At 41.9% G+C, this 15486-nt stretch overlaps 2 protein-coding genes across 3 annotated transcripts; one reads left to right on the top strand and one right to left on the bottom strand.

Moving 5' to 3' along the window:
- Positions 1-39: 39 nt before the first annotated feature.
- Positions 40-6499, bottom strand: LOC109485496 (dnaJ homolog subfamily C member 12-like). 2 transcript variants are annotated; one of them, XM_019789168.1, is made up of 7 exons: positions 6405-6499; positions 3267-3362; positions 2874-2952; positions 2307-2446; positions 1652-1790; positions 1153-1251; positions 40-815 (listed from the first exon to the last, which is right to left on the bottom strand). In XM_019789168.1, the coding sequence occupies exons 2-7, from the start codon at positions 3342-3344 to the stop codon at positions 739-741; spliced, it is 612 nt and encodes a 203-aa protein (XP_019644727.1). In that variant the 5' UTR covers positions 3345-3362; positions 6405-6499; the 3' UTR covers positions 40-738. The 2 variants fall into 2 exon arrangements, with proteins under 2 accessions (XP_019644727.1, XP_019644726.1); XM_019789167.1 differs by lacking the exon at positions 6405-6499 and adding an exon at positions 6230-6326.
- On the top strand, positions 6354-14095 carry LOC109485494 (NAD-dependent protein deacetylase sirtuin-1-like). The gene is made up of 10 exons (XM_019789165.1): positions 6354-6517; positions 7206-7295; positions 7757-8041; positions 8612-8856; positions 9073-9225; positions 9480-9627; positions 10690-10769; positions 11070-11256; positions 11813-12442; positions 12565-14095. Exons 1-10 carry the CDS (start codon positions 6376-6378, stop codon positions 12900-12902), a joined length of 2298 nt encoding a protein of 765 aa, XP_019644724.1. The 5' UTR covers positions 6354-6375; the 3' UTR covers positions 12903-14095.
- The last annotated feature ends 1391 nt before the right edge of the window (positions 14096-15486 follow it).

The raw sequence follows: 15486 nt of genomic DNA, 5'->3' as shown, positions 1-15486 counted from the left end.
TGATTTGGAGAAGAAAATCGTGGGGAAATAAAATTTATCCAGCCAGAGTTTAGTGAAAGAAAAAATATTATTTGCAAGGCAGGATGACACACACTACATGTAGTTTACCAATAGGAACACTTTCTTTATTAGCAGCAAAAACACTGAGACAGTCCTGGTGGTTCATATGAACCACTCATGACCATGAAGGTGATACTTGTGTACAGTTTGACTATCATCCTCTATGCATGGGTACATACTTTTACTCAAATAGCACTGGTACACTGGTGAAACCTTCAACACTTACTTTTATAGTTGAAGTATCCTGTCTTTTGGCCATCTCAGTACATCATTCACTTTTGCATAATGTAAATACAGCCATGATATTAGAAGTTACTAGTAACATAAACTTTATATCATGGTGCCTATGCTTTCAGCTATGCGTCACGTGTGTTGGCAACCGTCTGACTCATAAGATTAAAATCAAGATTCCAAATATAACACATAGATGACACAACTATAAATACAAGACTATGATTCAATAAAGCTATGTACAAATACAACATCAACTATAAGACTATATGAAACATTTCAGAACTACACACTGTATACACATATACCTATCATAAACTGTCCTCAGCAATAAATAAGGTACCTGAATGCAGAGATACACATGTGCCCATAGGAACAAATTGCATTCTCTGTGACATGACATGACATGACAAGCACTCCCCCTTACTGGTCAAGGCAGCATTGCAGTTATATCTCATAGTTCCTGAATTTCCGGAGTGTCTCATTTGGCGACTGGCTGGACCAGCATCCTCCTCTAGACCAGGCTGAGGTAGAAAATGAAAAATAAATGTACATATAGGCATACAATGGCCGAGTGGCTAGGCAAGTGGACACAAGATCAAGAAGTCACGGGTTCGATTCCTGGCTGGACGTTGTGTCCTTGGGAAAGGCACTATACACAACTTTCCTCACTCCACCCAGGTGTAAAATGGGTACCTAACTTTGGTTGGGGAGGTAAAAGGTGGTGAAAGGATAGGCACTGCCTTGCAATACCATCCCCTAGACAGTGGATTAACTGTAGCTTTTAAAGGGGATTCCACTGGTGGCCTAACAAAGGGCTACAGAACCACCTACCAGTTCACAATCAACTGTGATACATACCTATGGATGAACCCTGTCCTGAAGTTGACTCTGCAAAAACTCGTAGTCTCTTGCTGGGAGACTGATGCTCTTGTGAGTGAGTAGCACCTCTTTCAGACTCTACATCAGTATATGGTAAAATATGCATACGTCATGAGAATTAAATATACGTTCAATAAAATATGTAATAACATTGACAAAATGTTTACCATCACATGGTGTAGCCTAATAATCTACTTGTCTGTTTATTCTCATTACTTGAACACATTCATGTACATGTACAAATGTATATATTGACCAGCCCCTCCAACTTTGTCCTGCCCCCTGCTGCATAATGTATCCAACACCACAGGAAGTCTTCTATAACACTAGTTACTATGGTGACAGCCATCTGGTCGAGGTCATTGACCTTATGTGTTTGGAGAGGAAGAAACAGAGAAAAACAATGTGCTGTCATTCTGCAAAGGTTACAATCAGAAAAGACAAGGTCAGTTACAAAATATGTGCAGAGGCGTTCTACCTTTTGATTGGCCTGCGGGTTTTGAGACCCCTTCCTCTGATTGGCTGATTGCATCTTCATCTCCATCTTCTGATTGGTCAGTGTGAGGCTTGTTATCCAGCATGGGATCCTTCTTAGTCTTCATAGCCCAGTGCATAGACTACACAAGGTATGGAGCATGAGCCAACAATTCTTAACATTTCTTTCAACTTGTTTGCTAGATACATGAATACTGTTTTCTCTAGATTTTTAGCCTAGAAAAGCTTGGGGAGATTTTGAATACTACATGTCTATCATGAATAATCTGTTTCTATCAATGTCAAATTGGTAACATTCGCAGTTGAATTATGTACATGTATTTGAATCATTTTCCACTACATTAGTTGCATACTGTCCACATTTCTCCCAAGAACAGGCAGTTTTTTTGTATTGTTGTTTCCTCTATTTGTAAAGGGTATACACTTATCTTACATACTGTTGAACATTCAGGTTAAAGTCATTATGGTAAAGGCATTGCAAAAGTTTGACTTTTACTGATACACTGGTATTGAACATGAAAAAGTAATGCTTGATAGGACTGTGGAGTGAAATGTGTGCTACCTTGGTCCTGGTTGATACAAGCCCATAGATAATTATGACAGTAAAGATGGTAAAGTAGATAAAGACTGTAACTCACAGTATGTACAGACTTGCCCATAGCCACCCACTGTTTGTACGGCATGGCGATCCCACTCAGGCGCCAGTGGTCATACTTGGCCCGACTCTCTTCATTGATCAGAACGTCCCTCGCCTGCTGAAGTCTTTGATATCTTTCAGCTACCATATCATTATGGACATCATAGAAGTCTTTTAAAAAGATAGCATGAACCCAATGACAATGAAATATGACAGTTTCTGAAAATGGTCAAATGCATCGCAAGAAACAAAGAAGTTTGGACAAAACATACACTCTTCTGATGTTAGGAAACATCAAATCTTGCAAAGCACCCTTCCAGTTCTTAATTTCTGCAGCCAGTTACTGAGTAATTGAATGCAGTAAATTCTGATTTTTTTAATGGTACTTTATATTTGCAGTTTTTGCAGTCACTTCTGTACTGCGAACTTATAATTACGGTTACAAATAATTCGCCGACTTTTTTTTCTGCACCTGCTGCTGAACATTTCTTCAAACATGATGAAGTGAATTACAGTAACTTCCAAATTCCAAGACTCAGTGTCTTTCCAGATTTGAAAAGTATCTCACCTGCTTCTGGGTCATTTGGCTTCTTGTCAGGGTGACAGTCAAGGGCCTTCAACTTGAACTCCTGATTAATCTGCTCAGTCTGAAAATGGCAACATCAGTACTTGTCAGTCACATAACAGTCAGTCATGATAGTTAAGCTACTTTACTGAAATGGGGCTGTCAGGTAACTGATGAATAGTTGCTGACAGTCACATATTATTACTGGTGGTTTGCTTTAGGAACTTAAAGATTCAGGGCTTCCAATGCTCTAGTATTCACCATTTACACATGTATTTTGGATTTTAAAAAAATGTATCACACATTCATACTGCATGCATTCTAACAACAAAAAATTAATAAAATGGCTTGCTATGCCTCACAGAAAAAGGCATGTAGACCCTCTCTTTAACCTACCGTTGACTGTTCATCACATCCCAGTATCTTGTACAAGTCCTCATCCTGATCCTTCTTGTAGCTGAAGATGGACTCCATTGACACCTGTGGTCACACCTGGTTCATAGGAAATACATGTACATGTACAATGTATCACTGGTTATCTTGAAAGGTCATCTGAGTTGGTAGAAGTCATTACAAAGCAATTACGGAATATGATTTCTGCACCTGGAGAGAAGTAGGACTCAGGCAGGGAAATAAAGTCTCGTAGGAAGCCCACGTTTAACTGTTCAGGCATAACGTCGTCCATGTCAAGGAATGAGCAATGCACCACTTGCGTGATGCACGTTAAAGTGGATCATAGCAGGAAGCTTTCATCATCCTTGATCATAGGTTGCAGGAAGTCTATCTTTGTTGAGTAATGGTTGTAATGCCCTGATATAGATGGCCTTGTGCAAATATTCTAGTGAAATGTCCAAGATTTTTCAAAAAACAATTATGTCACTTGCATAACGTGACATCACAGAAGCAGTGTATTGCTCTCATTTCTTGACAAAGACCAGGCTGTCAACATGCAGTGAATTGTCCAATATAAAGACAGGAAAAGAGCAACCAATGCAGAATAATGCTAAACCATACCAGATTTCCAGATGTACTGCAGTAGAAAAAATATTGTATGGGGGCCCACAAGCCCTTTTCCGTAGAGCGTAATCGGCCGTTTTAATTCTACGTAGAGCGTAGACGGACCGCTCCTATATTTTTGCATAGAGCGTATTCGCCGTTTTAATTCTACGTAATGCGTTGTAGCCACTTGGAATTTATCGTAAAGCGTAATCGAGAGGTTTCCGAATACAGCGTAGAGCGTTATTGGGACCCCCCTGCAGGCCCTCTTGTATATTCCTAGTGTTATATATGCTTGATGCTGCTATAGAGATGACCACACTCGACCACGGCTTGGGGCAGACTGATGTGCAGGGACAGAGGTCCCTGTCCTTTATTGATACCAGATGTGACACCACATGTGTACAAGTCCTACCTCCTACACTGGCCCCCCTTCACAAAAGGTGTCGTCCTCGACACATAAATATACTGAGGGGCAGAAAAACAAAAACAACTAAAAAACAACTAACAGCAAACTACATCAAACAAATGCTACAGTGGCTAAACGCTAATCTATAACTAAAAGTGTTACCGCTGTAATAATAATGGCCACCGGAAAAACAACAATGATAATGGGTTTGAAATTGGGTCCATAAAGTAACAGGATGCTATTAATTAACTTGGCCAACAAAAAGCAGATGTGCACATGGTCTTTGGAATTTGATGGTAAGGGTAAGACGGACCGCTGCTATACAGTACATGTGGAGCACAATAATAAACGAACAGGCATAAACAATTCACATACAAAATAGCACATAATTTTGAACTTGCACAGCGGCAAAGTTCGCATTTCCTCGCGTACTCCCTAGCGTGGGGCAGTATGGGGACTTCCGGACCGTCACACAGCGACAGTGTGATCCGGGAACGCAAAAAATACATGATCTTCCTAGCAGAGTCGTCCCGTAGGCTAGCGTTTCTACTAGACAAGCATCATTCGCAAGAAACACAAATTTAAAACACAAAGGCTAATACATGATCTTCCTAGCAGGGTCGTCCCGTAGGCAAGCATTTCTACTAGGCAAGCATCATTTGCAAGTAACACAACATAGGCTCAAGGCGGCTTGGTCGCTTCCCGTAGGCGTGCGAGCAAGGGCAAACATAGAAAACAAAACATATTGTGCAACAAGTCAACACCACAAGAGTTCATAGGTCTTAGAAAGTTCTGTGGGTAGAGATACAGTAATCAGAGTTCGCAGCAAAGATCAAGCAGGTCACGTCATGTTAGAAAGTCAGTTCCTACTCATGATGGGGTCGGTTGTCTGCGACACGAGGGCTGCCTGGAGTCAGCGGGCTGGATTCCGCGGGCGGTCGGGACGCGGCGACGTGGCACAGGCTGCTCGGGCTGGAAGGTGACGGCATGGCACGGTCTTGACGGTCTTGGGCAGGGTTGCATGGCTGAGACAAATGGCAGGTTCACGGCAGGCCTGGTGCACGGGAGCACGGCTGGGTAGAAAAGAGGTCGTGGCACGCAGCGACAGCGTCGACGGATTCTTAGTCGGTGTGGCCGGATACAGAGCGGCGGTCTGGCGTGTCGGGCGGCATGGCGGCTGTCAGGGGTCGAGTCGGTGTGGCCGGGTAGCTGGCTGGCGGATCGGGCAGCATGGTAACGATGGCAGCGGTCGATCCCTGCTTAGCCGAGGTCAGGGATGCTAGCTAGTCGGGCGGCATCGTCGGTATGGCGTGGGTTGAGCGCTCGAAAGCGCTGTCCGCTGCCACCAGTGTTATATATGCTTGATGCTGCTATAGAGATGACCACACTCGACCACGGCTTGGGGCAGACTGATGTGCAGGGACAGAGGTCCCTGTCCTTTATTGATACCAGATGTGACACCACATGTGTACAAGTCCTACCTCCTACACTAGAACAACCTTGCACAATTTGTGCTTGAGATGTATGCCTGTTCAGTGTATTAAAAACAAATCATGTAACATATTGTTTTGGGAATCCATAGTTATTTGAATTCATTTACCAGGCTACCAGCAACCCATGGCCCATTCTCTGTAATACAGTCAGAGTACAACATGCAACAATGGCCAGTTGGCCACACAGCTAAATGGACAAGGACAGACAATATCCCAGTACTTTGTGGCCGTGACGTCACTACCTTGCCCTCAAGCTTAACGCAGTGTCAAGGTCCCGACATGCATAATTACGGAGGTGTCCCTTAATGAAAGTCAAGGTTGGAATCCAGAGTCTGCATGGATTTTGTTTCATGCATTTAATTGTACCGTGGCGTAGCAAAATTAGCGTGCCCTTCGTCAAGGATCATGACATATGTACCCTTGCGACAAGGAACGTCACACAAGACGTGAGTAACAGTCACCTGTAAGGCAGCGCACGTACTGCACGTGATTCAGCTGTAAGACGTGATTCACCTGTCCTGTTGTTTACACCCCCCAAACCCGGAAGTGGTACCTGCCGAATATCCCACCATGCAGTGCGCGGGCAGGAGGAAATTTAACTTCCACCATGGCGGAGGATAGCGAAATTTCACCAACCTCTCCCCAAAAACGGGCCCGGCTGTCTTCAGACGAAGGCCTGACCCCCGAAGTGGAAGTGGGTGGCTTCCAAAAGGTCCCACATACAATCTGGAACGGAACGGGCGCGATAGGTGAGCAATAGGCCTCAATTTCTCGATTTTTCCGCGGCGGATTCATGGAATTTTTCAACTGACAGAAGATCGCGTACGCATGACGACGCCCTATTTGATGACGTATGTCCCGGAATGCGGTTGCCACGGACTCGGCTCAAACCTTGTGGTTCCCTTATAAAGTGAAAATTGGCCCGTTTTCTGTGTTTTTGTTATGATTCTGCCATATTTGACGCCGTAGTTACCCACTTTCGGTGATATAATATATGCAAATCTGCTTTGCTTGGCGTCCCCTATCCCAGAGTCCCTTGTGTTGGTGGCGGGAAATTTAAAGGGCTTTCGTGTTTTCCTCATCGCGCGTTTTACCAACCCAGAACCGACATTTAAGGACTTTTACGAATTTTAACAGACTAAATCGTTTATATCCTTGTGTGCCAGAGCTTTTAATTGCTTACTTATCAATTCTATTTTCTGTTTCCTCATCATATACCATCTCTCATCATGTATAGATAACTTACATTTTTGACTTTGATTTGAAAATTATAATTATCTTTTCAACGTTACCTGCACCAATGCAGTATTTCGAGCCCTACTCAAGCATGTTACATTTGGCCTCAGTAGTCAACAGGTGTGCCCTTTTGGAGCATAACTTAACTCAAAATCCTTTATTTGTGGCAAGAGGACTTATTTTTGACATTGTGCATTACAGATGTAGGGACCCCAACTCCACCCTATGATGACTCCTGGAGTAATTATGACTGTACACCTGGGTCGACTGATGACCACAGTCTGCTCAATGGTAGGTCTTTTCCCAATACACTTTGAATAACTGTTAGTATATCATGCAGGAAGGTAGTCAATTTTTTTTTGTGGCCTGTAGAACCACATGTCACACTTGTATCTGCAACCTTCTCCTTCGAATTATACGTTACATCGGGAGAATGTAACGTTACTGCACCTGGGTAAAATCAAGAACATAATGTGCATAGCAGTATCATTAAAAGTCATGTTCATGTATTCAAGGATGATATCCCTTCTGTAGCTTTGAAATGTTCCGTCAAAAAAGTTATAATCAGATCAACAGACAAACTTCTGATGCAATGTTGACCAAACAGCCAACAGAAAACATGGTTTTATGCAGGTGCACTGTGTTCTACCGACATTATACAGAGTGTATTTCTATGTAATTCTGGGCTTGTATAGAGTTTTCACACATTTAAGAAAATCCATGCTCAAAATGAAAATGATATATTTTTAAAGGCTTCCACCACACCAATGGCTTTGGTGACCACGGCAATGATTTTGACTACACCAACGGCTGGGCCCACGACGACAGTGACCACCCTGACCCTGACCTGAGCCAACATGACCTTGAGGGGCACCATGAACTAGCTGACCTGTCGGGTGACCCCAGTCTGAACTGTCTGCTGGGGGAGACCGGTGGAGAGGGACAGAGTACAGAGAACCAGGCAGACAGTGATGCAGAGTCAGCCAGTAGTGTGTCCAGCGCCAGTACAGGGGACTGGCAGGCCACCAGTATATCAGGTAAAACCTATGCTGTTTAATTGCTATATGTAAATCTAGAATACCAGCCTGACCATAGATTGGATCGCGGAAAGACTGAAGCAAGGGCCGGGACAGAGTGTGATGCTGGATGCAGTACACGTGTATTTTATATATGTCATACCCACCTGAGAAACAGAAATGGAGAAAATTTGGTGTCCCTAACTTAGGACATTTCCAGAATTCGGTATTCAAATTTTTGAAAGTAGCCCACAAGGTGCGTGAAAGGTGTTTGAATTATTCTTTGGAAACCAGTCAGATAACTGTTAGAATCCCTGATACTAGTAACTAGTGGGTTATCACACTGTTTCGAACACCAGTATCAGACGCGATCACGGCCCAGGAATGACATAAAATATGCTATGACCAGTGTGATGAAAGAATACGCCACACACAATACAGGAATAAGAAAAAAATAACAGTAATTCAAAAAAGAAAAAAATGGGGACCAGGAAAAGGTAGTTATTATGGCCATTTGGCTATCTGAAAGAATTGGCCGCTTGGGCAGGTTTGACTGTCATTTAATGCTAATGATTGGTTGGTGTTCCCCAGGTCCCATGCAGTGGGTACAGCACCAGATGACCATGGGGATCAACCCTCGGACCATCCTCCAGGAGCTCCTGCCACCCAGCATGGTCCTCCCCTCCGATCTGGACTCCCTCACCCTGTGGAAACTGGTGGTCAACATCCTGACAGAACCGCCAAAGAGGGAGAAACTTCCCAGCGTCAACACTCTGCAGGACGTCGTCAGGCTGATTCACGGGAGCAAGAACATTGTTGTGCTGACTGGTGCAGGGGTAGGTGTTGGTCCTGTGAACATGCAGTACAGATCTCAAATAACTTTCCATCTGCACACAACCAACAGTGCAAAATGTGATTCAAAGCAGTGCGTTTCATGATTAAATTAGATTATTAGTGCACACTGTTTGCATTGCGTTTACACAAGTTTTAACTATGTATTGCACAGCGTTTACATCACTTTCAGGGTTCACAATCTATCATCCTTTCTGCAGGTTTCTGTCTCCTGTGGCATTCCAGATTTCCGGTCACGGGACGGAATCTACGCCAAACTTGCCGTGGACTTTCCTGACCTGCCCGATCCTCAAGCCATGTTTGACATTGACTACTTCAGAAAAAACCCTCGGCCTTTCTTCAAGTTTGCAAAGGTATGCCTGACTGGCCTTGACATTCGAAATACATTTTGTACAAAAGTGCATTTTCCAAGGCGCAACGTCTACCCAGGAATGCAAGAAATTGATCCTATGAGTATGACCTCTCAGTCTCGTGTCCACTAGCCATTTGATGCTGCAGAGGACATATTCTATGTTATTTGTAGAAAATTGAATGATGAACTCTCCAGTACAATGTATAAGCCCTCAAAAAGAGTCAACTAACAGATTTTGTTTCCTGGTCTTCCAAGGCCATCTACCCCGGCCAGTACACGCCGTCTCGGTGCCACAGGTTCATCAGGCAGTTGGAGGAGCAGGGCAAGCTGCTGAGGAACTACACTCAAAACATAGACACCCTGGAGCAGGAGGCTGGTATACAGAGGATCATACAGTGTCACGGTAGGTATAGAATGACGATGATAACTGTTAATTATGTTTACGAAGGAAAACATATTGTTTTTACTACGTTTCTTCTTCTTCCATTCCAAACACGGACCCCTGACCTGGCCAATGACTTGATTTGTTATCATCTCTCACCATGGTAACTGGTGTTGGGTTACATAATGTTGCAATTTTATAGTAAGAGGGATTTATACTCCTGTCTGACCATATATATACAGTGTTCGAAATACCTGCCTGCAGTCTGCAATCTGCAGATAGATTTTCAAGATTGCAGAAGAAAAAAATATACAATCTGCAATTTTGCAGAAGGAAAAATAGGCTCCAGATTCATTAGTTTTCAATTTAGCAAACTAAAACTTCCAGGCCCCAGGGACAGACTGTTCTGAAACAACAGGAGCTTCTTCACTAATTTGCATCATCCTTGTCTTGACTTGTCTATCTTTTGTTTCCTTTTGGACTTCCAAAAAATTGTCTTCACTAATTTGCATATTAATCCATAGTTTATGCTTATAAACCTGAAATTCTCCTGCAGTCCAGTAATGCTACTGTACAGATTTACAAAGCTATATGTGATGTAAAAAAGGAATTATTGGTTTGAGAAGGTTGTAGTATGGAGGCTTGTGTATTTGCAGAAAAGTTGTAATATGGAGGCTTGTGTATTTGCAGAAAGGTTGTAATATGGAGGCTTGTGTATTTGCAGAAAGTATTTCCAAATTGCAGAACAAAATTTTGACTCTTCTGCAATATTGCAGAGTACTGAAAAAAAGTATTTCGACCACTGATATATATATGAATGTGTTTGAGTAAGAATTAACAGAGCAGACCATATACAGAGGTAAACATTATGCATTTGCTTTGCAAATGTTACCTTTCTAGTTTGTTTTAAGTTCTATTCCTTTTCTGTTTCTTTTGTGCTCTTGTGAGCCTTCCCAAGAGAAAATGGTGCCACAATCGTCAGTGGGGTCAAGTGTTTAGACTAATGGGTAGAGGAGATGAGAATTTCAAGCTATGCATTTTACTGTGATTGTTTGAACTTATATTCCTGGTCCTTTTCTTCAGGTTCCTTTGCCACAGCCTCCTGTACAAACTGTAAGAGAAAGGTGGACTGTGAAGAGATCAGACAGGACATCTTTGACCAGGTGAGTGCCAGTTAGCCTGCCAAGGTAAACGTTTGACACCAAATTTGTTTTGATCATGGGATAGATGGAAAAACTGAAAATTTTCAATCCTTAGCCTCCAAAGGTAGCTGTTTGGTTCCCATATTTGTATTGGTTAAAGGATGGATGAAAATCATGAAATCTTTAACCTTAGTCTCCTGTGGTAGCCTTTTGGCACCAATGGTGTTCTTTCTATGGGATTAGGCATAAGATTTGAAGATCCAATATTGCTATTGGAAACCTATCAAATGTACATCCTGACATTGTTGTCTCCATGTCCAGGTGGTGCCGCGCTGCCCACAGTGTTCGCCTGACGGTCCCATGGCCGTCATGAAGCCCGACATCGTGTTCTTTGGCGAGGGTTTGTCGGACAAGTTTCACCAGACCATCTCTGTGGACAAGGACAAAGTGGACCTGCTGATTGTGATCGGGTCCCGACTCAAAGTCCGACCTGTGGCTCTCATACCAAGTAAGTAACGCATCATGAAAGCATACACTTCATCACTGCTTGTACAAGTCACTATGAAGAAAACTTAAACTTAAAAAAAAATTGAACTTACCCAACTTTTAACTCCTGTCTTAGTCAAGCAATTAGCAATCCACTTCATCTGTGCTGTCACAGAAGTTGTGCATTGTGCAATTTTTTTGTTGTTAATTACAGTTTGAATTTTCTTCATAAGTAAGTCACGTCTTCAGGCACTGTTAGGCACTTCCGATAACATGAAACTTTAGGAAAACAGCATTTGGCATGAGAGAAAGCGGCTGTTGTCACTGCTGTAAAGGGTCGTAGTCCTTAGGACAGGGCGTTAAGCTGTGGCCCACCATTCACTGTACTTGTCGAAAAGATCTAGGAGAATATCACCAGTAAATGAACCTGTAAATACTGTACGTAGCAATCTGTCACAACCAGTAAAAGAATGGCTCTTCGTTCAGTGAGCTAAAACTAGATCAAGTTTACTTTAGTTTTCTTTCCTAAACATGTTAAGTTCCAAATGAATCAATGCCGTTTGTCCATTTTCTGCCAGGTTCCATCCCAGCTGAAGTGCCACAGGTGTTGATCAACAGGGAACCCCTCAATCACATGACGTTTGACGTTGAGCTCCTCGGAGACAGCGATGTCATCGTTGAAGAAATCTGTCGACTCCTGGGAGAAGGCTGGACCACTGATTCTGACTCAGGCACTCCGTTGAACCAGGTTTCTGAAATTCCTCCAAAGAAAGTAGCCCCAGAGGGCAGCTGCACCCCAAACTGCACACAGGGCTCATTATCTAACATGCATAGCCCAAATTTATCCACAACCAAGGAGCCAACAGAAGCAAATGTCAACCAAAGAATAGATTGTTTGCCAGCCAATCAGGAGCAACCAAAGTCTTCCCCAGCCAATCAGGATGCAGAGGTATCAGCCAATCAGGATGCAGAGGTATCAGCCAATCAGGATGCGGGGGTATCAGCCAATCAGGATGCAGAGGTATCATCTACTAGTCAGGAACAGACTTCTCCAGAGTTGAGTAGAACAGGGGACCAGGCGTCAAGTCCCAGCTCCAAGGGAGATGAGTTTGACAGAGACCCTGAGTCTGAGCACGATATGGAAGCTCTGCGTCGATGCTGGCAGAGCAAGCGTCAGCCCAAAGAAAGTGTAGCAAAGAGACTACCAGGTAGGCTTTGTGAATCTTGCATAGGCTGAATTACTTTCTGTCGACATGCTATTTTCTACTGATGTCAACAAAATAGGAGATGTTGAAATTGTCTCTAAACCTACTTTTTTCTTATCATACAGACCATTCCTACCAGTTTGTCCCTCCCAACCGCTATGTCTTCCAAGGAGCGGAGGTTTTCTCGGATTCGGAGTCAGACAACGACTCGGACTCTCTCTCGGACTATGAGCACGAGAGAGGCGACAGCGGGACCGCGGGTATCCAGTGCAGCGGCGGCTCCGATGAAGACACACAACAAACCTTCATCAGCAACACCTCATGGTTTGATGGGAGCGAGGACAGTCAGGAACGGGGTAGTGGGGAAGGAAACATGACCACTGTGGAACAAGGTAGCCGTAAAAGCACAACAGAAAATGTGACAGACAAAGGCGGTGGGGACAAAGTCTCCGAGTCCTTATAAAGATTAAACAATAGAGCAAAAATTCTGAACTTTTGGTCTCCAGTATTCCAATTTTCCTATCAGGAAAATTTCAGTAACTACTTTCCTTGAAAGCCATATTGGTTTTGAAAGGATTTCTGGGTCGGTTTTTTTTTATATATAGAAAGAGAAGGCATTGTACGTAAGTTTGACTACACCTACCAAAGGATTGTAAGTAATGTTCAGGTGCTGGTAGACTTGTCTTATTCCCTTTTGTGGAACATTTGATGCCAACTGTATCTACTTGTGGAATGTTACAGCAAGAAAGAACCATGTGTACAGACATTCAAAGAAGACAAACCTATGCTAAACATGCAATGTCAATATGAATATGTTTACATGTTTATCTGTGGTTGTAACAAGTTGTATTATAATAATATTTATTGACAAAAAATGATTATCAAAAAAGCTTCCAGATATTCTTGTGCTAAGTTATGTGCTCATGTGTAAAGAGCCACAAATTCCATATTTATTGGGGACATTGATGTCAAGGGAGATGTGTGTAGATTTATACACATGTACTTGTAATTAAAATATTCATGTAGAGTAAGAGCAACTACTTTGTGGAAATGTGAACAATGAACTAGATTGTACAGTGTTGAGTTTGAATTGCTATCACAGTATATTCTGTTTTTAGATTTTTCTACTGAGTTTACTGTATCCTGTGGTGTCCAACAACAGAATGGCTAGGCAAGCGGACACTTGATTGAGATGTCACAGGTTCGATCCCTTGCAATCCTTGCTAGACGTTGTGTCCTTGGAAAAGGCACACGTTACACTATATTCCTCAATCCACCAAGGTGTACCCGACTTTGGTTGGGGAGGTAAAATGCAGTGGAAGGAGAGGGATGGGCTCTGCCCTCCAAAACTGTGCCCTAGACACAGTGGATTAACAACCCACTGCCCCTATGGCATCAAAAAAGCTACAGGACTACCTTTACCTTAATGAGTTTAGATAGCAGCAAAAGTTTCATTATGTTCCTATCTGCCAAACTTTGTAGGATTTTGCTTGCTCTACATGAAACAAAATCACCCATTGGTGTAGAAAATAATTTATTCATATTAATAAGTAGATTTACAAATTTCATTTTTCTTCAAACTATTTTACTGTGGGTGTTAGTATACAGGTACATTGTACTTCCATGTTCACTTCAGTAAGTGTGAAAATATGTTAAACTCGGGTGTGTGAATCATGTATGTATTGATGCAGAATTGTGGATGTATGACAGGATATTGTAGCCAAATCATGTTAAATCTGTAGTTGGATTGATCTTGTACCAGAAAGTTTACAAGCATTTTTCCCTTCAGTACTTAAAACACAGTTTTTTACTTACATTAAGTAGCAGTTCGTCTACCAATTCTCTATTGGTTACATGATTAGGTAGCAAGGAAAAGGTTTGTTTTGTAACATACATGTATTTGTTTACTGATATAATACAGTATTCTAGCCAGCCTGAATTTTTGTCATCACTATTTTGTTCGACGGTATATCCTTAAATGCCATTTTCTCCATCTCATTTCATATCTTTACTTGCCTATTTTTGTTTGTCAAAGATGACAGATTGGACAAAATTCATGCCCGCCAAAAAAATTTTGTCAGAAGAATGGACACTGGCTTGAACACTGGTACTGTATGAATTTTTAGTTACTAGAGTCAATGAACATAACAATAAAAGTAAGAAAGCACACTGTGTAGAATTTCAGTCAAACTTGTCCAAAAGGGAAGGGACCAGGAATGTATTTTTGTAAGGACAGAGTTTACTACGCTTTCACTGAAATAGTTGTGTACATTGTTTTTGTATATACTATTAGCAATATCTCGAGATAGGTACTGTTGAAAAAGTAAAGGCCATCTGGATCACTGCCAAAGTCAAGAAATGGTACATAATATGAGCAGTTATAAACAGTTGTATAAGTTGTGTCTCTTTTTTTACCTACCACAATAAGTTTTGCAAAAAAGTTGTTCCACTAACTTAGACTTAAGAGCAAGTTAAAACATGTGTCAATGATAGGACGAAGCATAAGTTGTCAGAAAGTCATAAAGTGTGTTTGGTGATAGCTGAAATCCATCCTAACACAGTTGTACTTAGTAACCTCCAAGCAGATAAATTGCATGTATAAAGTGCTGCAGAAAAAAGATGTACAGAAACAAGCTGAACCATACATCTGCTTGGAGATAAAGCAGCAACAGTGAACAGAGTTTTGTACAAAAAAAACTGCAATTTCATTTTTCTGGCTCCTGTGTAGCCAAAGAAATACTAGTGAAATACTTTTCCTATCTTCCGATTATATTTTTAGTATTAGTTGTAAGTTTTGTACTCCTGCAATGCTGTCATTAGTTGTTCAAATGTACTTTGTTTTTGTTTCTTCAGATTTCTATTCTGGTGCTGAATTATTTATTGATGACTGTGAATAGAGGTAGATACATAGTGTCAAGGCATAGCTGGATAGTTTTATACTTAACTTGTGTGTGAATTATGGTACTACATGTAGTAGATTAAACATGGCTAGGTAATAAGTAAGGAAAATTCAGGTTCTTGCTGAGCTATTTTTTTCTGGTTGACTA

The sequence above is a fragment of the Branchiostoma belcheri genome, unplaced genomic scaffold, assembly GCF_001625305.1.
Source record: "Branchiostoma belcheri isolate BF01 breed outbred unplaced genomic scaffold, Haploidv18h27 scaffold76, whole genome shotgun sequence".
NCBI classification, from domain to species: Eukaryota; Metazoa; Chordata; class Leptocardii; order Amphioxiformes; family Branchiostomatidae; genus Branchiostoma; species Branchiostoma belcheri.
Note: the sequence above shows the minus strand (reverse complement) of the source record. Positions and strands in the feature narration are given on the sequence as shown.

Bases quoted from the DNA above. Each gene is read 5' to 3' on its own strand.
- LOC109485496 (XM_019789168.1), bottom strand. From the start codon at position 3,344: ATGGAGTCCATCTTCAGCTACAAGAAGGATCAGGATGAGGACTTGTAC. The intron at 2,953-3,266 runs GTAGGTTAAAGA...TGCCATTTTCAG, and splicing joins GATGTGATGAACAGTCAACG to ACTGAGCAGATTAATCAGGA. The intron at 2,447-2,873 runs GTGAGATACTTT...ATGATATGGTAG, and splicing joins GCCAAATGACCCAGAAGCAG to CTGAAAGATATCAAAGACTT.
- LOC109485494 (XM_019789165.1), top strand. From the start codon at position 6,376: ATGGCGGAGGATAGCGAAATTTCACCAACCTCTCCCCAAAAACGGGCC. The intron at 6,518-7,205 runs GTGAGCAATAGG...TGTGCATTACAG, and splicing joins GAACGGAACGGGCGCGATAG to ATGTAGGGACCCCAACTCCA. The intron at 8,857-9,072 runs GTAGGTGTTGGT...TCCTTTCTGCAG, and splicing joins TTGTGCTGACTGGTGCAGGG to GTTTCTGTCTCCTGTGGCAT.